The following is a 21,702-nucleotide window of genomic DNA, read 5'->3' on the forward strand; positions in this document are numbered from 1 at the left end:
CTTGTTTTTCTTTATGACTTTTAATTGGTACAATTTAATTAAAACAGGCAATTGAGAAAAAATTTAAATAGCCTATAAATGTCATTCACACTGTTGGAATATTTTTAATAACTGTCATATTTGTCAAGTCTTTTTTTATATCTTCAGCTGTAATTTCAGAATTGTTTACAAATCCTTCTGTAAAATATGCTTTCAAAGGGGTGCTATGTCCTTTGATAGTTGTGTGTATAACTTGCTTTGGTATTTCTTTTTTATCTCCTGTGTAAGAATGTTGCATGAGTTGATTTGAAATGTACAAAAATTTCATTGTCTATATTTTATATTAGAAAAATTTCATATTTTTAAACCTGTCGGTGCATATGGGTTGTTATCTTCTGCTAATTGAAATTCATATGGATGCATTCGACGTTTATGAATTCTACAGTTTGAACCGTTTGAAAATGTACGAGGACACCATGGACATATATATGGACGTTCGCCTGTGTGCAATTTTGAATGATTCTGAAACGAGTCCATGAAGCATAAAATCACAATTACACATGCATACATACACTCTAATTACTTTATGAATAAGTGGTTCATGTGTAACCTTCAAATCTTTTCTTCTTTTGAACATCTTTCCACACAACGAACAATTATGAATTCCGCATTCATCATGTACAAATAAGTGGTTTCGTAGCGTCCTGCGAGAGTTGAGTAACATGGGACAATGTGGACATTGATATGCAGTATCTCTATGAGTGTCTATATGTCGAACGAGTGCACCCTTTGTTTTAAAACTGCCCCAAAAATATAATCAGTGATATCATTGGATAAAAATATTTGTAAAACTTGTGAAAATTAGTAATTACCTTTTTTGGCATTTATCACATATGAATTTTCTTTCGGAACTGTGGCGCATACTATGTTCTTTGAGATTTGCTTTTGTACTAAACGAGTGTCCGCATAGATCACACATATATGGTCGAATTTTTTCATGTATAACTTTTATATGCGTTCCCAAAGCACCCTTTGTTGCGAATCTAAAATAAAAACAGTTAAAAGTAAAGTATATTTGGAAGAAATAATAAACCAAAAATTCTATTAAGCTTTTGACTTATACGTTTTGTCAGGAATGATAAAAAACTTGAAAATTGTACGTATTTTTGACTTTCATTGTTCATAAGATACATAAGTCCAGTAATGATTACAAATGGGGGGTAAGAGAATATCCAATCTAGATACGCCAATTATAACACTATCATAGCCAACTCCGAAGAGGAAATGGCAGATCTACTCTGTCGTTTGCAACGTGAAAGCAGACTATTAGGACTCGAGATAAACAAACCGAAAACTAAGATTTTGATGGTTGATCGACATTGTCAACTCCTAAGGACGATGCTCTATCTGATCTTGAAGTTGTACCCAAATTCATTTATCTCGGATCAACGTTATCGGACGAAGGAGAGTGTGAGTATGAAATAAAAAATACCGTATGGCATGGCGAAATTGAGAAAAATGTGGAAACACCGGGGTATCACTGTATCTACGAAAATGCGTCAGGGTCGAGCTTTGGTCTTCCCCGTACTTTTATACCCAGTGAAGAAATGGACGGTGCAAGCTTGAGGAAGGCTAAGAATAGACGTTTTTGAGATGTGGTGCTGGAGACGCATGCTTAGAATTCTTGGACAGCAAGATAAACCAATGTCTCCAACCTGCAAGGGCTGCGAGTTGGCGATAGGCTATCATCCATCTGTATCAGGCGTATCCTCCAGTTCTTTGGGCACATCGCGAAGCGAGCTAGGACAGCCTGGAAAAATTTGGTCGTTCTGGAAAGCGTTGAGGGAAGCAAAGGAAGAGGAAAATCGCCAACGAGATGGAGTGACCAGGTTAGGGCTGCCACTAGGAAAACTGTAGTTGACTCACCGCGAGCCGCGGGATGTCAAGAGGACTGGAGAACCATGACAGGTCGCATTATGGAAGTTAAAAGATATGAAATCACGACTCTCAGACTCAGAAAGTCATTATAAATTTTACATATTTTTTTCTTGTTAGTATTTATAATGTACATATCTCTTATTTGAATGTTAGGTATAATAGAAGAAAAGCTATCTTGGGAAAGTTTTATCTAACGTTAAAAAGTATTTATTAATTTTGGAAAATTTAACAGTTATCATACATCAAGAATGCATAAAATTTAATTTAAAATACAAACCATTAGTAAAATTTTCGCAATTTACAACAGTTAACTCTGTGTAAGACTTACTTTGTTTCGCACATTTCGCATGTCCATACGAATCGTTGTTCGCGAGGTATGTGTATTTTTTCATGTTCTTTAAGTATTCTGGGGTTGGAGAATCGTTTGGCGCATTTGCAGCACACATACGGCAATTGATCTTTAGGTAAATGCATTTGCATGTGCGCGTCGAGCTCTTTTTCCGACACGAACGTCTTGTGGCAAGATTTGCATCGGCTTGGTTGGGAAATTTAAAACAAGCAGTGAGTAGTTGTTATTGATTAAATTATGGTAAATTTGTGAGTTTCAATGTTAAAACTAACTTGATACATTTTTCAGGATTGTGTTTCAACCAATGTCTCCAAAGGGATCTTCTACTTGACAATGCTTTAAAACAAATACATATTACTCGTGCATTTGCTCCATGTACTCTTTTAACATGCAATTTCAGAGAATTCCAACTACGGCATTCCAGCTCACATAAATGACAGTTAAAGCTAAAAACGTAAAAATATTTAAAATCTAGAAATATGAAAGTTTGACAATATATTTAAAAGTTTGTTTTTAAATAACCTGAACATATTACAATTGTTTATGTTTTCTATTCTATGTTCCGATTTTGTATTAGAATTATTATCAATTTTTATTGAATTTTTCAGTCTTTCCATGTTTGCTATGCTTATTGCCAGTGGTTGATCAAAAGTATCTGGTTAAGAATTGAACAGTAAATATGTGGCTAAAAATATGACTAAAATTCGTAATTACTATTTCATTTTTATCAATTTGAGTATTCTAATATTTAATAAGAAATACAATAAATCGAATCACATTGATTGTTATTACCATCGTCTGATTTATTTTCATTTAATGAATATTCTGGTTTTAGAGCACAGCTTCTTTTGGGTCGTCCTCTTTTTCTTTTTACTGTTATTTCGTCTGAAGACACACGTGTTTTTTCACATTTTTCTGGATGTGGTAAAAATTCGTCTACGAATGAGTAATCTGTAAAATTGTCATTCTCATTCTGAAATTACAAATAAAATTGTATTGAAACATATCTATTGAAATCAAAGTGGAGATAAGATATTTTTATTATAACATAAGAGATAAAATTGTATTAACTTCATCATATTTCAACTCTTCTTTAATTTGAAATCCAATATTGAATTTTGACTTGAGACATTGAAGATGAATGTGATCTGAAATCATATTGTTTTTATGTGATTCAAACATCGCTTGAGTTCGTTCACATTGTAGTGCAAATTCGTGAAAATCGGCAACTTTATCTTCACATTTACGACAGATTTTTGTTGAAAATGTATCTTCATTTTTTATCTGAAAAAATAATACAATAGATTTATTTCTCTAATTGATCATATACAATTAGTGTAGGAATAATAACTTTAAATCTTCCCAATGTAAGACAAACTTATCTCAATCTTAAAAATAAATTAAGTATTTTTTATCTATTTATGATCTTTTTGATTTAAAACGGCGTACTGCATTAATAATGAATTAAAAATATAATTTATATTCACTTGTATGGATAAATATTTAAGAATAAGAATTCTTGGCTGTAAATTATCTCCCAACAAATCACCATTCACGTCGTCATCAGACGCACAGAGGCGACACAAACTCCCCAAAGAAATCGGCATCACGAACTGTCATCTGTCATTCAATTTGTAGCGTTTTTGGCCATAGCACTTTAAATTGAATACATAAATGATTTTTTCTCATTTATTGAAGTCGCCACGGTATTTTATTCGTTTTGTTATAAACCGTGAGATGTAAATTTAATTTTATATACAGGACAATCAACTCATTACTATGTATTTTGTAGGAATCTCGTCATCGTCATCGTCATCGAAACATTCGAGAATATTCCGCAACAACAAACCACATTCCTTGCAGAACTCACACACGTAAACAAGCGGAACGAAACCCAGACGACGCACACCTGCAACCATTATATCAGTGGCGGCTCGTCCTAATGGGCTGCCGGGCTGCAGCCCCTCCTATAAAATTATAAAATATATGTTTAATATTTTATTTATTAATGATATTTTTTTTATTAGTTGGATGGACGAACTATTGGGGCCTTCGACAGAGTAAATATTACTTACAATATCACCCATATCCAAAAGGGTGATATTGTAAGTAATGTTGACCGTTTCGAAGACCCCACTAACTTGTATGGTGACAGATGAATTAAAATGTTGCTGTACTGGCTGTAAAGTTTTACAGCGCCGCCCTGAACGCCACGCAGCCCGGAGTCTCGGAACGAGAAAGAGAAAGAGCTATTTGCAACTGCAGATAGCTCTTTCTCTTTCACTCACTCTGCCGTTTTGGGCTGGATAGTCGGCAGCCTTCGCCTGTTAAACGACATTCATCTGTCAGTTTGTGTAAGATTTCGCGCGCTTGATCTTACATTTGATTAGTTGAATCGCACGATCACAGCTTTATTCGTTTTCGTTATTCTTAATTGGTTGTGTACGAGCCCTCATCAAATCTTCGGTGAGTCGTTTTCATTTCGATAACAGCAAACTTTTTTCAAATCTGTTTAATTTTTTCTCGTAATTTTTATTTAAATATATTAAGATTTTTTTTCTTTCAAAAATGGAAGAAAAAAAGAATTCAGTAAAATATTTACAAAATTTGCACTTTTCGCGACTAGAACTTACCGAAAAAGTTGCTATAAAAGCATTAGGCTGCCTCACGCCCAATTTAATTACTTCACAGCCTGCTACTAGTAGATCCTTTAGTTACTCGCGAAAATTTAATCCAGACATTTATAAAAAATACAATTGGTTAACGGGATGTACAGAAAAAAACGTGTTATTTTGTTATCCGTGTCTTTTGTTTGGAGGCGAGTCGCCAGGCGAAGCATCTTGGACGAGAACAGGAGTTATTGACTTAAAACATTTAAACGATAAAATTAAAAAAACACGAGGGAAGTGTGTAATCTCACGATTTTAGGATCGGCTAACATAAAAACCCATTTAAGCGAAGCTTATCGGCGGGAAATAGATAAGCATAACGAAAACTTTTGTCCTGTTATGATTAAAGAGCGGACCCAGAGCGCGCTGTCCATTGTTCACATGTTGTAAATGCATTGTTAAAGGTTTGCCGAACCTTTTTAACAAAGCATTTACAATAATGGAACAATAGACGGCGCGCTTCCGGTCCTACCTCTAGTTATGACATGATAGAACAATTATGGTGACATGTTTTAGACATCTTTTCAGTGCAGCCCCGCCACTAAAAATTATCACGAGCCGCCACTGCATTATATTAAACTCAAGCGGAACGCCCCTACCAGTCGAGTGGAACCAAAACGGTCGAAACACGCCGCCACCATTAAACTACATCGAGCGGAACGGCGCCAATCGTTCCAGAAAATTCTACCCCTCGACAAAAGAACATTCCTCGCTTACGCATCAACAAACCACCACCATCGGTCAGGTGATTCCAGAAACACTATAAAAGGAGGTACAACCCAAACAACGCCAGTCGACCCACAGCAGCAAGCGTCGACACACAGCAGCAGACCAATCAACATCCAGCTCCTGACCTGCCACCACTACACCACGCGGACTTGGAAGATCAACCAGCCGAACGAGCCAGCAACACACTGCCGTATCCAGAGACCTTCCGAACATAGCCGAACAACGAGCCAGCAACACACTGCCGCATCCAGAGACCTTCTGAACATAGCCGAACGACGAGCCAGCAACACACTGCCGCATCCAGAGACCTTCTGAACATAGCTGAATGCCGAGCCAGCGACACTCTACCATATCCAGAGACCGCTGAACGACATACTTTTGCCCACAAATATAATACCTTTGTACAACCATAGGCAAACAATAAAACTTTATAAAACTAGCACAACAGTGTTTCGTTAGGCTGGGATACGGTCAACACTTACCTACCCCGCCTACAATTTAATACACACATTATAATATAAACTGAATTTTCATATGTGGGGAAAATACCAGTCATTGGCCACTTACGTAATTGTCAACTTGAAATTTAGAAAAATAAGAGGTAAGTAATTAGAATCTTGTGACATTGTGGAACGTCTTTTTATCCTTGGTGATCGTTCTGTTCATTACTAACCAGTGGCGTATATTAGTTTCAGATTTAGGGAAATTTGACTAGAATTAAAAGAAAAACATACTGATGTATGAAATATGGTATTTTGTTTCTTGCTTTTGCGTTATAAATAAAACGCCACGTTTTTGGGATGGTCAGTAAATTAATTCGATATATTGACCATTTATGTTTAAGGTCTTTTCATACCTATCCAGCACGACCTGTATCCTGCAGGTGTCCTGCAAGTGCGGATAGTATTCTTTGGTACATTATATGGATGTATTCATACTCCATTCGCGCATGCGCATTTACGCATTCATGCGCGTCCATATAGAATGTACTTAAGAATACTGTCCGTACTTGCAGGATTCGGGTCGTGCTGGATAGGTATGAACAGACCTATATTTGTTGTAAAATCCACATTAAGATGTCCATATGGAATTCGATACATAATTATTCTCGTGATAGTCATCATTGTATACATTTAATTTGGTAAATGGACTATTCCACAAAAAGCGATGGAGTTTTTGAGTGCCAGATATTCGAGATTTTAGTGACGTTTGCGAGATCGCTTTATGCGGAATAATCACTGAACCACTCAATTTGATGAAAGCATCGCAATCAATATCAATTGTCTAAAAGTATGGTGCACGTTTACTACTCTTGTAAAAAATCTGGCACAAATTATGTGTCGGGGGTCAGTAATATCCCCCTCACCCTTAGTAATTTTTATTAGATGCTTCTTAAGGTTTTCTTGTTTTGAATGGTGATTATTATATATGTATGTAGATACATGTACGTATGTATGTACATAATAACTACTTTTTCAGGAATAAGAAAAGGAAGAATTTTCTCAACATTCTCCCTAGTATTAGAATAATTAACTTGCTAGGGACACCATATTCATAAACTAGGCTCGAGCACACTATGAACCAGTGTTACAATGAGAATCCTATAAGTTACATCCAGAACACAGAACATAAATTAAAATTGTTATAAATTCGCTGAATTACAATAAATACTCAAATATATATTAACATGTTCATTTATTTAATATAATACAAAAAATAAAAACAGTCTTTGATTTATTTGCTAAACTTCTTATATACAAATATTTTATAAAATTGATTTAAAGATACATTTAGAAATTGAAACAAAAGATGCCTTTTGATTGACAATAACTATACAGATGTATATAAAATGCTAAAACAAGTACAAACAAATAACTTTAATATCACTAGTAAAATATATAAGTCAATATATGTATGTATATACATACATAGTACATTTTTATGTATGTGTATATTTACAGGATGCAGATAATAATCTTGTTTTTGTTAAACATTCATACGGGAATTACAATTTAAAGAAAAAAAATAGGTGTTAAAATTTGGCACATTTAAGCATGAAGTATTGAAGATTCCAATTAGGAATACTACTATCATTCTATTAATATATGTTTTCATATTTGAAATACCAATTATAAATACACTTACATACATATACCTCCTTTAATGGCAATAAAATAATATAATTAAATAAATAAAACTTATATTTATATATGAATCTGCAGGGGCGAATGAATACCTTTGAAAATAGGAAGGGTATATTTCATTACGAAGCACACAATTTTTGTATACATCAAATGTTTAAAATAATGAATACCACTACCAATACCAAAAATGGACATTTATTTATCGTTAAAGAGTATTTAGTTATTACTCTCACGATTATAATTTCCACCATAAGGATTAGTATTAGAAAATGTGGGTGGTACAACAATGTTTGAACTTGCGTTATAATTATTTTGAGCGTTAGCTTCAAAATTTGAATACAGTTGTGTGGTTTTGGTAAATACTTGAATCTCTTTATAATCATTAATAGTATAAGCACTAGAGAGTTGTTGGCTTTTAATTTGAAGTATAGAATTATTTTGGAATTCGGTGATGCATAAATCACTTTGTGGAATTGGATTTATGATAATGGGAATAATTTCAGATCTTTCATTATCAGATTTAACAGCTACAGCGGATGCATTTAAATTAAGTGGAGACAAACTCGATTCATACAAGTGAATGGGGGAGGATTTTTCCAATTTTGTTGTAGTATTTGCTTCGGAATTTGTATTCGGTAGAATAATTGAGATTTTTGGAATATCTTCATTTGCTGACAGTGAAACATCCTCCTTCTTTTCTGTGACATCAAGAGAAAATGTGAAATTTGGTATTTTATTGCTGGTGGAATTATTAGTGTTTTTTCTTTTAATTGTTGTATGAATAACTTTTGGTTCTAGCGATTCGACAAAATTGGTATCATTCATTGGTACTTCATCAGATTCCACTGAAATATCAATTTGCACAAATTTAAAAATTATTTTATTTGTTGTTAGTTAAAAAAAAAGAATTGAAAATTACCTAATACTTTATTAATCATAGCTATTTGAGCATCAGACATACGTAGCTCATGAGGATGCATTCTTCTTTTGTGTGCTCTGCAATTTGAGCCATTGGCAAATGTACGTGAGCACCAAGGGCATGAATATGGACGTCTACCGGTATGAAGATTATTATGATTCTTTAGGTCCTGAAAATACATATACAAAAAAAAAAATGAATCTAAGTGAATCGATAATTTGTATTGATTATATATGAATGTAAGATGAATCAATAATTTGTATTGATAATATAAGATGAAAACACCTTTGCTCTCTTGAAAGCTTTATCACAGAAGGTACACTGATAACGAGAGACTTCATCGTGTACAAACAAGTGCATTCTAAGTGTTCTTCTTGAATTAAGTAATACCGGGCAGTGAGGACATTGGTATACGGTATCGTTATGGGTGTCTAGATGGATAGAAAGTCGTTGTTTCGTTTTGAAGCTAAAAAGTACATGAACAATTCAATAAATTTTGCAAAAACTGTAGAAATTTGATGTACAAATTGGTTTTACCTTTTGCGGCAAATGGTACAGATATGAGGACGAGCATCACTATGTCGAACTTGATGTTCTTCAAGTATTCCTTTAGTTGTAAAGGCTCTACCGCATTGATCACAAACAAAAGGTTTTAAACGTTGATGAACAGCTCTCATATGTGACAAAAGGCTACTTTTAGAAGCAAACCTAAATTTTTAAAATTCATATAAACAAAATTTTATTTTGACATATTTGAAAAAATAGTTCAACAATTATTGAAATAGTGGCTTACTTTGAATTGCATATTTCACATAAATGTATCATTCTTTCTTCGACAGGAATATGTTTCTTTTCATGATGTTTCAACAACTGTTGGGATGTAAAACGTCTGGCACATTTGCAACAAACAAAAGGATGCTGTTCTTTGGGCAAGTGCGTGATCATATGTGACTGTAATTCGGATTCTCGCGGAAAACGCTTTTCACATTTAGTACAACTGTAAAATGGAATGTTATAATTACTCATATTAATAGACTACAATAAATAAATTATGAATAAAGAGCGTACTTAAAGCTATCAGAGCGTCCATGAGTTGCACTATGTCTCGCAATCGATACTCTGGATGCTAATAGTTTTCCACAACAACATTTAACTTTGGCACGACTTTCATGAGTGTCACGGAAATGTAAACACAATGCATGCCAATTATTAAGGTTGTCTTTGCATATGTAACATTCGTAGCTGAAAATATAAATAAATATATACAAAAAAAGTTAAAAATATATATGTGAAATTAATAAATTGCAAGATTATAAATAATGTAACATACCTTATGATATTATCATCTACTTTCTTCTTCTTTATTCTTTTTGGTTTATCTGAAGTGTTAGTGTTAGCTAATATCTCTATTTCATTAGTGCTATTATTTAAATTTTCTTCATCTGATTTATTTTCTACTTTGAAAGTGATACTTTCATGGATAAGTTTTTCCAATATACTAAATTCGTTTTTTGGTTTACATTTTTTCTTTCGTTTTGATTTTGGCACATTTTTTGTAATCTTTTTAAGGTCTTTTCTTTTAAGTTCTTTGGGTGGTTCTTTTTCTATAAAATTAAAACACAATTACTAACAATAAAAAGAAGGAGGTTGAATTTTCTCATGATTACAAAATTTCATCTATTGAAACGGGTTTGGTGCATTCGCTCTAAAATCGCCAGACAAACGAACGACAGATTAACAGAACGGCAGCTTTAAACGTAATTCTCGTTTTCTCGAATGATAGATTGCACATCAGATTATTAAAATTGAGTTGGATCTTTCTGACGAGTTTAATAAGGCAAGATTCGGAACTTATCGAATCTTGCCTTATTAAACTCGCCTGAAAGATCCAACTCAATTTTAATAATTACCATTTTAATAATTGCATCTGTGCACATCGAAAGGTTACCCGTCATCTGATGTGCAATCTATCATTCGAGAAGACGAGAATTGCATTTAAAGCAGCCGTCCGTTAATCTGTCGTTCAATTTGTCTGGCGATTTTAGAGTGGATGCACCGCATCCATTAAAACAATGATAAAAATTATAATAGACTTGCTTTGTATTAACTTGGTTAGCTTAATATTAGTCACTATGCGAGATCTAATTGAAAAAATATATTTTCAAAGCAATTAAAATAATAATAATTAGTACAGTGCATATGATGAAATGCACACGGTAATAAAAATATTTAAGTATTTTGTAAGGGTATGATTATAGCTTATACTGCTGTTTGATCTCAAATCACTGCAAATAAATTCAATTAAGATCTGTTAATATGTATTTGTACCAGTTATAGTTGAAAGAGGTAAATAATCTTCTTCACTGCTAGAATAATAATCTTCATCGTCTAACTGGTCTACTTGCAACAACAGAGCTTCAGATTCATCTTTAATCGATATATCATCTTTAATTGTAGGATTTTCTTCACTCCAATTTTTAACGATTATCTTTTTTATCGGATTCCTCGTACTTTGAGGTACATGTTCTATTTCAATAGAATTATCTTCCACCTGATCATATAATAACTTAAGTTAAATAACAAAAAAAGAAGAAATCATTATAACAGTAATCTGAATTTGTAACCTTGATTTTACAAACGGGATCAAACTTATTTTCGGTAATATATCGCATGTATTCATTTTTAAACGTTTTTAGGCTGTCGACGTCGTTGTGCGTTTGCGTCGCACCCGACAATGTCTGAAACATGTATTGCACTTTTTCGCATTGTAACGCATAACTGTCAAAATTAGCCAAAGTATCACTGCAATATTCACAAATATTGTTGGGAAGTTCTCCATTCTCTTGAATCTGAAATGAAAATATTTGACCATTATTAGGATTTTTATTTAAGAGACCATTTCATCCGTTCGACAACATTCATTTAATATAAATACATATAAAATTAATATTATAATAGGAAATACGGATGAAGCTTTGAGTATTGGTCCTGCATCAGTAGCAGTGGTGGTAACATTTCTATATCTTCTTCTTGTGCACAACCAACCCAAAGTATCAGCTCGTTTTGGTATGCATGTCTTACTTATCAGTGTAAAAATATTCGTAAAAAATAACAATTTATGTACATCTGTCATACATATATGTGTAAGCTTAACTACCCATTTATGTCGGGGCATAGTTATATTCTGACAGAAACTGCTCTAAAATCCCTCATGAAAAAGAAGGAAAAATGTGAGTTTGAAAAAGATGGATTTTATTTACAAAACTATTATGAAAACACAAATACTTGTATTATTTAATGGAATTTCATGAAAACTCAGGCAAACCATTGCACAAATTCTAATGAAGAACGATTTGCTTCAAATACATTTTTACTTTATCCTATGTACGTAGTAACAATAGATGAACTTTTGTGATCATGCGAAAATTCGAACTTGAGATTTTGACGGATTCAAACTCAGAATCGATTACTGATCACGTTTTCATGATCTAGAAAAAAATGTGTGTGTGTCTGTGTATTTTTTGAACACCGTTAGTCCTATCGAACTGAAACTTAGTATTGGTTACTGAAATTCTTATCGACACGACGTAGATTTTTTTTAAATTTTTAAGTTGACTGGAAAATGGTACCTCCCCTTATAGGTGTCCTCTTTTTTTAATTTTTTTAATTCAATTATCTCCCAAACTGCTAACTGACTCGGACTGAATTTTTTTTACATGTAATAGAAATAATAATCTTTATAACCTTATATTTTTTAAATATTTTTATCTGAACCGGAAGTAGTACTTTTACTCTAGTTTATATTGTGCTTATGTCATGCATTATTTTTTTTTTTTTTTAAATATATACCAGGAAGGCCTTACAGGTAAATCCCAATGCGCCTTCCTGGCCAATTACAAATACAAATGCAGCATTTTTTTATTATAAGTCGTTGAATTGCGAGACACTGAAAAAACTCGCAAATTAACGAGACATCTATGAATTGTACATAAATTTTTATTGTACATCCATCAAATTTCAAATAGTGGTGACATAGTAGGTAGGAAGGATTTTTTAGCCAATTTTTTTTCCGGGAACCGTTTCAACAATGAAATCAGAGAAAATTGGCAAACTCTGATAGGAAACGATCAACCTGGAGTCACAAATCCAGGTCTGACCAACAGCATACTCTGAAAAATTCATTTTCATTCAGGGATAGAACCCGGCACCTTCTTGACGGTAAGCAGAAGCTTAACGTCCGAGCTATGCTGCTGGCTAAATTCGCTTTCGCACCTGGGCCCTCGTAAGGAGAAATCTGGCCCTTCCCTTGACTAACCTTTATTATGAATGTGTTGACGTGGCGAGCCTATATTTTGAATGTCACGAAAGCTTAGCCATTTTCATTCTGTGTTCAAAAAAAGGTCATTAACTGATAGGAAAGTTTATGTGAACAGGCACTGATCTGTGGACTAGTGACTGAAAGCCATTGACCTATGCTGCATAGTAGATTCATTTATGTTTGGTCGGTTCTTTTATACGGAAGTGAATCATGTACGGTAAAAGTATTAATCATGAGAAGAATTCAAGCATTTGAGCTTTCGTATTATCGAAGAATTACTCGCATCTCCTGGGTTGAACGAGTGATTTACGGCACTGAATGGGTTGTAGGTGCCTGTCTTGGTTGCAAAACATAATGATTTGTTGCATCGTACATATGTATGTAGTTACTTCTTTTTAATAAAATTAATTGAAAACTTATAATTATATTCTGTCCGAAATTTTTTATTGTTGTATAGTATAATTAAAAAATAGTTGCATGAAATGTGTCGGCGAGTTGTCCCGCAATGAAATATCCTAGAATCCAACTATCCTAGGTTAGTTGGAAAGAAATTCAATATATTGTTCAAAATTAGGAAGAGGCTGAAGCTTGAATCCAGCATGCCATAAGAAGAAGAATATAACTGAAATGGTTAGTAATAGAAGAAAAAAAATAACAGCAATGATACATTCTTGGGCATTGTTTAGTAGTTAGGCCCGCGCTTCATGTTCAAAAACCAATTATTACGAAATGAAGACGTCTTGAAGAATGGTCTCGAATGGATTGTATCCATCTAGCTTCGTCTGCCAGACGAGGAGATAAAGTTCTAGTTAGTTCCTCGTCTCCGCTTATTTTCCCATTTGACAGAAAGCCACAACTATTGGGTTTTTTTGATATTCACAAATGCCATTATTACTAAATAATATCGCTATTCGATGTGTCTGTCTGAAATAACGTTCGCCGTACTACAATAGTCGTTTCGATTCGGCATACGTATGTACGTTACAGCGAAATCACTGCCAACAAAACGAATACTAATATAATAACAAAATAAAAAACTTCTATATATACTGTTTGCTATCAATGTTTCCTCTAGGCAAATAGACAGCGCTAAGTCTCGGAGCATTTAAAGCATCTATTGAAAATTTTAGGTAGGTAGTTTTTACCATTTTTTTCATATTAAACAATTAAATATAAATATATTTAAAAGGTATTTGAAAAACATTCCGACAGCATAGGACCATTTATTTAATTTTTTTTTAATACTTCAGACATATGGTCGAAACGTGATGTGATAACTGGTTTTTGAGCGTGAAGCGCGAGCCCCACTTAAAGTGACCATACGTCCCGTTTTGAACGGGACCATCCCGTTTTTAGGTAGCCTGTCCTGTTGTCCCCAAGCCCAGCTTCGGGACGTTAGAATGTCCCGTTTTCAAAAAGAGAGCAAGACACGGTAATAATTAAAACAAAAGTGCGATATTGAGCAACACTTAAGATCAGAAACACATAGAAATTCCGATCTTGCCGCCGCTTCAAGTTCAAGCAATTTTTTTTAAGAAAACGGATTCACCAACTTCGAAAGATCTGGAAGTTGCTGCGACGGAAGGTGCCTGGGCTTATCATACGGTGCAAGAGAACCATAGTTTTCGCTCAAACGATGGTGCTTCTAAGTTAGTTCAAACGTGGGTTGAACAAAAATTTAGATGTGCTCGTACGAAAACAGAAGCTATTGTTGTAAATATTTTAGCGCCAATAGTAATAGGTGAATTAAAAGATCGTCTCAACGAATGCACTTGTGCTACTATATTAACTGAGGCTTCAAACCACGGAACCAAGAAAATTAAGAAATCCTGCCAAGAATTTCGTTCTTATTTAAAAGCAAATCCAGTAATACTTTTGAAAATTTGTTCATCAGAAAAATATAAAACAACATAATTTTTTTATATTTATATTATTCATTCCTGTTCTTTTTATTAATAAATAAAAACTATGAAAAAATACGCGTTTTCTTGAATACACATACTATTATGTAAAAATTGGTAGATGTCGCGTTTTGAGGACAAAAATATATGGTCACTACTAAAAAAGTATCCTTAAATTTTAAATATCGTACAAAAAATATATATGTATATTGAGAAGTTAGGTCAAAAAACATACACCAACTAATCTAATGTATTATATATTCATATATGCAAATCGGTGAGGATATATGAAATAGAGGATTAGAGGAGGGATTTGACAGAGGGGGTAACCTCAATGAAGGTAGTTTGAAATGCACACAGTATATATGTAGGAACGCATATGTAGGAGTGCGCAGTCGTAGCATAAGCAGTCACCTGTATGGAGAGGTATTTGTCAACGCGACGGTGACAATCAGCGGCGTCTTGACGTCGCTCCACGACGACATCCTCTCGAGCACACAATCGACACCAACCCGTCCACAGCGCCATTGCACTTGCGCTTGCCGAGATAGAGATAGAGATAGAGATAGAGCGACTGATGAGCTGCACTGGCGGCCACGACTGTCACTCTACTGTCGAGTCGTTCCCCACACCCCGCACTCCGCACTCACCGCTCACTGCCGTATCTCACTCTCACGCGCTGTCACCGCACACACTCAAACAAATACCTCGCTGCCAACACTACATTTCCGTATCGAACCGCGCTGCCAACCAAAACCGCGCAGAAAACACTAAACAGCTGAACACCTGTTAAGCTCCGTCCGAAGGGTCGAATTGGTATATATCACCGTCAAGTTAGTATAAACAATTCTATAGAATTTCAACGAGACCGCTCCAATGAATAGACCGGTCCGATGTATATACCGCGTATATGACATATTTAAAACTATGGGGGATGGTCGAATGAGACGACTGGCATGTTGATGCACGTGATTTATTTATGATAACTGAAAGCAGAGTGAGGTAGCTACTCTGAACACAGCCGAGTTGGTCCCCACTCGCAGTAAGGTGACCAAACTCGACCATGTCGTATAGCGAGCCGCCACAAAGCCATCTAAAAAAAATATCCCACGTACAGCATACCGCATCCCTCGCTGTGTGATCGCGCCCTAACACATAATCGTACGGCACGGCATGCCTATATAAATTTGGCATGTCTTAATATCAATTTTAATTCGTACGACTTTATTATTTCGAGAAGTTTCTTCTACATTTATGGGAATCACCGTTATCAACCACTGTCAACACTACCTATGTCAATCTTAATACAAGAATAAAATATCACCGAAAACACTCTATGGGGTAAGTCTTGGCCTGAATGGCCATAGCATAAATCAGGCGTGCCAGCGTTTTTTACATGTGCAAAACTAAAAAAAAAAACCATGCTGCGTGTTTCTGCACCCCTAGGGGGTCTGGTACACCTATATAAAGGCCTGTTATGACCGGTCTTCGGCAGATATTGTTAACCTTTTTTTTGCTCTCTAGAGAGCAAAAAAATTTAACAATAGAAATTGACAATAGAAACCCATTTAGCCCTGTCCTGCGCCTATCACTGGTTATGACTAAAGCCCGGATAACCAGCAAAGAAGTATTTAAAAATGTTAACTGTGATGAGAAAACAGTTTTTGTTGATTTCACTTAGGTGGATTTTGTGAGTTTTGATTCTAGACCCCTCATACAGAAAAATGTTATAATAATAGAAGCGCCCTTAAAACGCCTAAAGCCACTTCTATTATTATTGTAAAATTTCTCTGCCCTCATATGGTCCAATTCATTATTTTTCTTTTGTTTCGTGTAATAAATTACAGACAGTGTTGTAAATCAACCCTATTGTTTCATCTTTACAATGGAATGCTTGAGATTTCGTTCCAAATTTGTAGAATTTATATATACATTATACACACACACACATACAAACATATATATATATATATATATATATATATATATATATATATATATATATATATATATATATATATATATATATATATATATATATATATATATATATATATATATATATATGTGTGTGTGGGTGTGTTGTCCAGCTAAAAATGTGTATTAAAATAATGCAAAATCTTTAAGTTAAATTATTGTTATTATCTATATAAATCATTTTATCGTGTATTTAACATCGAATAATGTAAAATAAGTCCAATAAATGAAAAAAATAATCGTTGAAGCAGAGCCGTCATTCCATGGCGAATATCATTCTCACACTGACCGTTGACCGCGGCGCGTACTGAATTCCCCCTCCCTCTCACATCTGTGAGGCACGCGTTCAATGGGCTTCCCGCAAAAATAATTATTTCTGATGATATTCATCACTTATTTTATTTCGTAATGACATAATTCGAATCATATAGGTTTTGATACATACATATGTATGTATGTACAATATGAAGACCCTGCATTCAGTTTATTTGGAGATATTTAAGTCCTGGTCACAATTTATTGTAAATAGGTTTTTGAGCTCTTTTTCCTATTATGCTGTACATTAACATTATAATAATATAATACTATGATTACTAACCAAATTAAATTGTAAAATAGAAAATGATTAGTAGATTAGTAGCTATTAAAATAGATATAAGATGTATTGTGAACATACTTTCGTAATAATAAAAAGCATTGAAAAATCAAAAAAGTCTTGGTCACTCGCTATCAGTGCGACAAGTACTAAAATCAATTTCATGTATCTATGTATATTCTACGGTGTTTTGCTTCTATTTCAAATAGGTATTGTGTTATTTTCGGCATATGTATATTGCTGTATTTTTCTTTTTGGGATAAACAAATACGGCCAGATAAAGGCGAGAGTCCTCGGAGTGGTCTTTATTACGTTTTCCCAGTTGCAGCGAAACAAATGCAATTTGAGAAGCGTCATTTGTGTGAGATTTTCATTTTCGAAATTGGTTTTCCACACTGCGGACGAGCGGAGGTTTCGTTTAGTGTTGAAGGTCATTTCAATGTCGATAGGACTGGTTAACCCAATGGCTGAGATAGTACTATTGTCGAAAATTTCGTTGTAGTCATTCGTATTATCGACGAAATTGCTCTATGTATGTCTAGTATGTTTGACTATAAAGTCATAATACATAAACCTATACATACTTATTATTTTATTTTTGCATTTGTAATATAGAATAATACAATAAATGCAAATTATATAATATAAATATACTATATAATACATAAACATATATAAGTATCTATATATATATACATATATACATATATATATAAAAAAAAATGGGCTCAACCGGGATTTGAACCCGGGACCTCTCGCACCCAAAGCGAGAATCATACCCCTAGACCATTGAGCCAATCGATGAACGGAGTTCCAATAACAGTTGAGAAGTTTGTGTATTATTTACTTTCTAATTTATGTATGTAAATTTGTGAATACCGGTTTATATGTATATATGTATATAGTGTGACTATGTGTCCAGCTTTGACGGGACCGTCCCATTTTTAGGTAGCTCATCCCGTTGTCCCAAAGTACAGCGCTAGGACGCCGAAATATCCCGTTTTCAGAAAGAGAGTAACCCATTGTAACAACATTTTTACTTTATCTATGTTTTAATTGTAACCAAGGGATTTATTAATTTTAACCAAGATACAGACGTATTTGATCAGTATTCACTTATTTTTAGCTACATTTCACCGCTAAAAGGGAGAGAATGGAACACTGGGAATATTTCAACCGAAAGTCGTTGGTGGAATTGTTCAATCACTTTCATACAAACTTTCGGATCAGTGATAGTTTCGTAATAATTGAAATCATAAATGAAAACTATGAAGAAATATGCCTTTTCATTAATGCACATACTTATCGAAAAATTAGTAAATGTCAAGTTATGAGGAAAAAAACAATGGTACATATGTATGTATAGTAGATAACTGTTTATATACATGGGTTTCAACGAATTTTCTACACTATCTTCCGTTAATCCGGTGAGTATTGTATGTATGTAGATCTTAATTTTGTGCTACATAAAACAGTGTAAAAATTTATAAAATGGGAAAAAGTCTATAATTATAGTTAACTATGCTATACGTCAGATAAGAATTTGTCACAAGCTTGAAATATTTGGGAAGTACTGCGCGGGTTTGCGGCTTCTTTTGTAGTCAACGGAATATTCCTTCAAGGTATGTAAGTTCGTTAAATATTTCGAAGCGTCTTGAAATACAAATAAAATTTGATGATTTTAAAAAGCGTTCAAAAATATCAACAAACCGAAATTTCAATAAATCATGGTTATTCAAATGAAAATAGTGCGTGTTTTTTTTGCCTTTATTTTGTGCAATATATTGTTCGTTTTCCCCATACAAGTCTCAGATGCACACACAATGCTCACACTGATTGTATGCCAATATGTAAAGAAGTATGTATATCGTTACATCAAGTAGATAGAAATGTATCTCTGAAAATATTTGCATATACAAACATCCATGTACAGGAAAACCATTGCTTATATTGCGAGGGCGAGTTCAATTCTTATTTGTTTAGGTATGTATGTACAAACATATGTACGTATTGTACAAACTATCTGCTGAATACTATGGAATCGTAAGCTTCTAGAGTGCCTCGAGTGTCTATACCAGAGCATCGTAACCTGTGCACCGCGGTAATATGTGTTCTCCGAACAGCACTTCGGCCTAATGCGTGCGAGTGAGATCGCGTGTGAGGGAGAAAACCGATGTTAGTTAGTGTGTTGTCCCCTACGCATATACGGAATAACTAGCGACTGCCGATTAAGTACATATGTATGTACGTAGCTGACAAACTCTACGAGTCGTAAACAATGTGTGCCGCGAATATCTAAAGGTTACGATGCTCTGGTCTATGCATTGTTGTAAATTTACAGTCTGAAATTTATTTTTGGTAATACGAAAAAGTTGCGGACCGCGTGTTTGCCACCTCTGATTTAAGTCATCGCCTGGCTAGAGTTTTTGCCAAGTTTTAATTGAATTCCGGTGTTATGGCGGGCGGCACGATGCTCGCTTTAGGAATTTCAAATATTTTCATATAAATTTTGACAATAGCATCCAGATTTTTAATTTTAATACACAAATTTCGACGAGCTAATTACATTTTTACTGCGCATTTCAAACGAAAACATTCATAATTGTATATTGACGATGTTGCGCAAGTATGTATGTACATACATATGTACCTACATATAATATGTAGGTACACTTTTTTCGCAATTCAATAATGTTTCCTCCATTAAAAACGTATTCAAAATAATATAAATTTAAATATCGATTTAAATATTTATAATAAACGGAATTATGTCGTAAGATTGGTCGTTTCCCAGCCGTGAATATGCATATATGTATGTATGTGGCGCACCGACATCTCAGCGCAAACCAACTTAGCGCCGACCTTTCGGCGCAGACAACTCAGCGCAACGACAACTCAGCGGATGACTCTTTATGCCTTGAAATATTACGCAAGCAGGGTTTCTCAACTGAGGCCGCAAAAATTTATTTTTAAGCAAGGTTTCTAAACCGGGCACAAAGATACAAAGAGTATCAAATAAATTTATTCGCATTTATGAAATTATCATGTAGATATGACCGACAATTTCAATACAGTAATTATTTTTGAAACTTATTGAAAAAAATGATTTTGCGTTGAATAGTCCATGCGCTGAATTGTCATCCGCTGAGTTGTCGTTGCGCTGAGTTGTCTGCGCCAAAAGGTCGGCGCTAAGTTGGTTTGCGCTGATTTGTCGTGCCACCCATATATGTACATACATATGTACATAATATGAAAGTGCTTTTTCAGCAATTTGGGTCGACAAAATATGCTGTAAAAATCGTTAAGTGTACTTTTGAAAGCGTTTCAGATATTTTACGTTTCAGAATATTTATCAGAGGGATATTTCCATGCAATTCGTTGGTTCGGCAATGCGTTTTTTTTTTCATTTTGAATACAAATCGTGTATAAATATGCGCCTTCGATCATTTGTTTGCTTTAAATTTTGGTTGAAAAAATATTCCGTGAGGTGAAATAAAATGGAGAATATTTTATTTATTCAAATGAAAGCATAGACGAATCATGGAAAAAGAACAAAAAGATTGCATCGGCCGGGAATCGAACCCGGGCCGCCCGCGTGGCAGGCGAGCATTCTACCACTGAACCACCGATGCTTATACATATCGCTTCAAAGTAATAAATCAGAATTTATACCGTTTAATTATTCACAATTTATTGGCCGCGCGATTTCACCGGTGAAAGACGCCGGGGGCTACATATATTTTTTACGGATAAAATAACTTCATATATGTATGTTCGTAAATACATATGTATGTATGTACATGTAACACGAAATAAATTAAAAAATACTTGGGTAAACCAATTGTATTGTATTTACGCACGAAATTCACAATACTTATGTGTAAAACTAAACGGAATATTTTTTCGTAAATACATATGCATACATCTGAATGGATTTAACAAGTCAAAGGAGAAATATGATGATTTAACGCATTTACAGATCTTTATTCGTGTTCCAATTTACTGAAAATTTTGTAAATTCGATGAACAAGATTTCCCGTAGAAAAAACTCAATTAATTTATCGTCGATATGCAAAGTCTCTTCTGACATTACAAAAAATCACAATACTTCATCTATGTATTGATAATGTGTATATCAAAATGTAGATAAAGTAAAAATATGTGACAACTTTCAACAAAACATG

The 21,702-nt window shown here is 34.1% G+C and overlaps 3 protein-coding genes and 2 non-coding genes across 6 annotated transcripts in view; all 5 read right to left on the minus strand.

The window, feature by feature from the left end:
- The window catches only part of LOC143912339 (uncharacterized), a 976,232-nt gene that overhangs the window by 264,056 nt on the left and 690,474 nt on the right, over positions 1-21,702 (minus strand). The gene's annotated exons all lie outside the window — the stretch shown is intronic.
- LOC143922967 (uncharacterized) lies at positions 14-3,930 on the minus strand. Of its 2 annotated transcripts, none has more exons than XM_077446421.1 (10): positions 3,754-3,930; positions 3,338-3,550; positions 3,059-3,239; positions 2,789-2,921; positions 2,539-2,712; positions 2,246-2,452; positions 852-1,022; positions 590-779; positions 348-501; positions 14-258 (listed from the first exon to the last, which is right to left on the minus strand). In XM_077446421.1, the coding sequence occupies exons 1-10, from the start codon at positions 3,871-3,873 to the stop codon at positions 86-88; spliced, it is 1,716 nt and encodes a 571-aa protein (XP_077302547.1). In that variant the 5' UTR covers positions 3,874-3,930; the 3' UTR covers positions 14-85. The 2 variants fall into 2 exon arrangements, with proteins under 2 accessions (XP_077302547.1, XP_077302558.1); XM_077446432.1 differs by having other exon boundaries at positions 3,816-3,917.
- LOC143912050 (uncharacterized) lies at positions 7,344-15,698 on the minus strand. The gene is made up of 10 exons (XM_077431197.1): positions 15,361-15,698; positions 11,352-11,576; positions 11,056-11,278; positions 10,058-10,331; positions 9,796-9,969; positions 9,521-9,724; positions 9,265-9,435; positions 9,013-9,193; positions 8,728-8,896; positions 7,344-8,653 (listed from the first exon to the last, which is right to left on the minus strand). Exons 1-10 carry the CDS (start codon positions 15,472-15,474, stop codon positions 8,025-8,027), a joined length of 2,364 nt encoding a protein of 787 aa, XP_077287323.1. The 5' UTR covers positions 15,475-15,698; the 3' UTR covers positions 7,344-8,024.
- On the minus strand, positions 18,243-18,314 carry TRNAP-UGG (transfer RNA proline (anticodon UGG)). The gene has a single exon. It is a non-coding gene; the product is annotated as a tRNA-Pro (tRNA).
- Positions 21,080-21,150, minus strand: TRNAG-GCC (transfer RNA glycine (anticodon GCC)). Its single transcript has one exon. It is a non-coding gene; the product is annotated as a tRNA-Gly (tRNA).

Source organism: Arctopsyche grandis, chromosome 1, assembly GCF_051622035.1.
Source record: "Arctopsyche grandis isolate Sample6627 chromosome 1, ASM5162203v2, whole genome shotgun sequence".
Lineage (NCBI taxonomy): Eukaryota > Metazoa > Arthropoda > Insecta > Trichoptera > Hydropsychidae > Arctopsyche > Arctopsyche grandis.

Coding starts and splice junctions, on each gene's coding strand:
- LOC143922967 (XM_077446421.1), bottom strand. CDS start 3,873: ATGCCGATTTCTTTGGGGAGTTTGTGTCGCCTCTGTGCGTCTGATGAC. Junction 3,240..3,337: donor AAGAGTTGAAATATGATGAA/GTTAATACAATT, acceptor TTGTAATTTCAG/AATGAGAATGACAATTTTAC. Junction 259..347: donor CAACCCATATGCACCGACAG/GTTTAAAAATAT, acceptor ATTCTTACACAG/GAGATAAAAAAGAAATACCA.
- LOC143912050 (XM_077431197.1), bottom strand. CDS start 15,474: ATGGCGCTGTGGACGGGTTGGTGTCGATTGTGTGCTCGAGAGGATGTC. Junction 11,577..15,360: donor ACAAATACCTCTCCATACAG/GTGACTGCTTAT, acceptor TTTTCATTTCAG/ATTCAAGAGAATGGAGAACT. Junction 9,970..10,057: donor GTAGATGATAATATCATAAG/GTATGTTACATT, acceptor TTATATTTTCAG/CTACGAATGTTACATATGCA.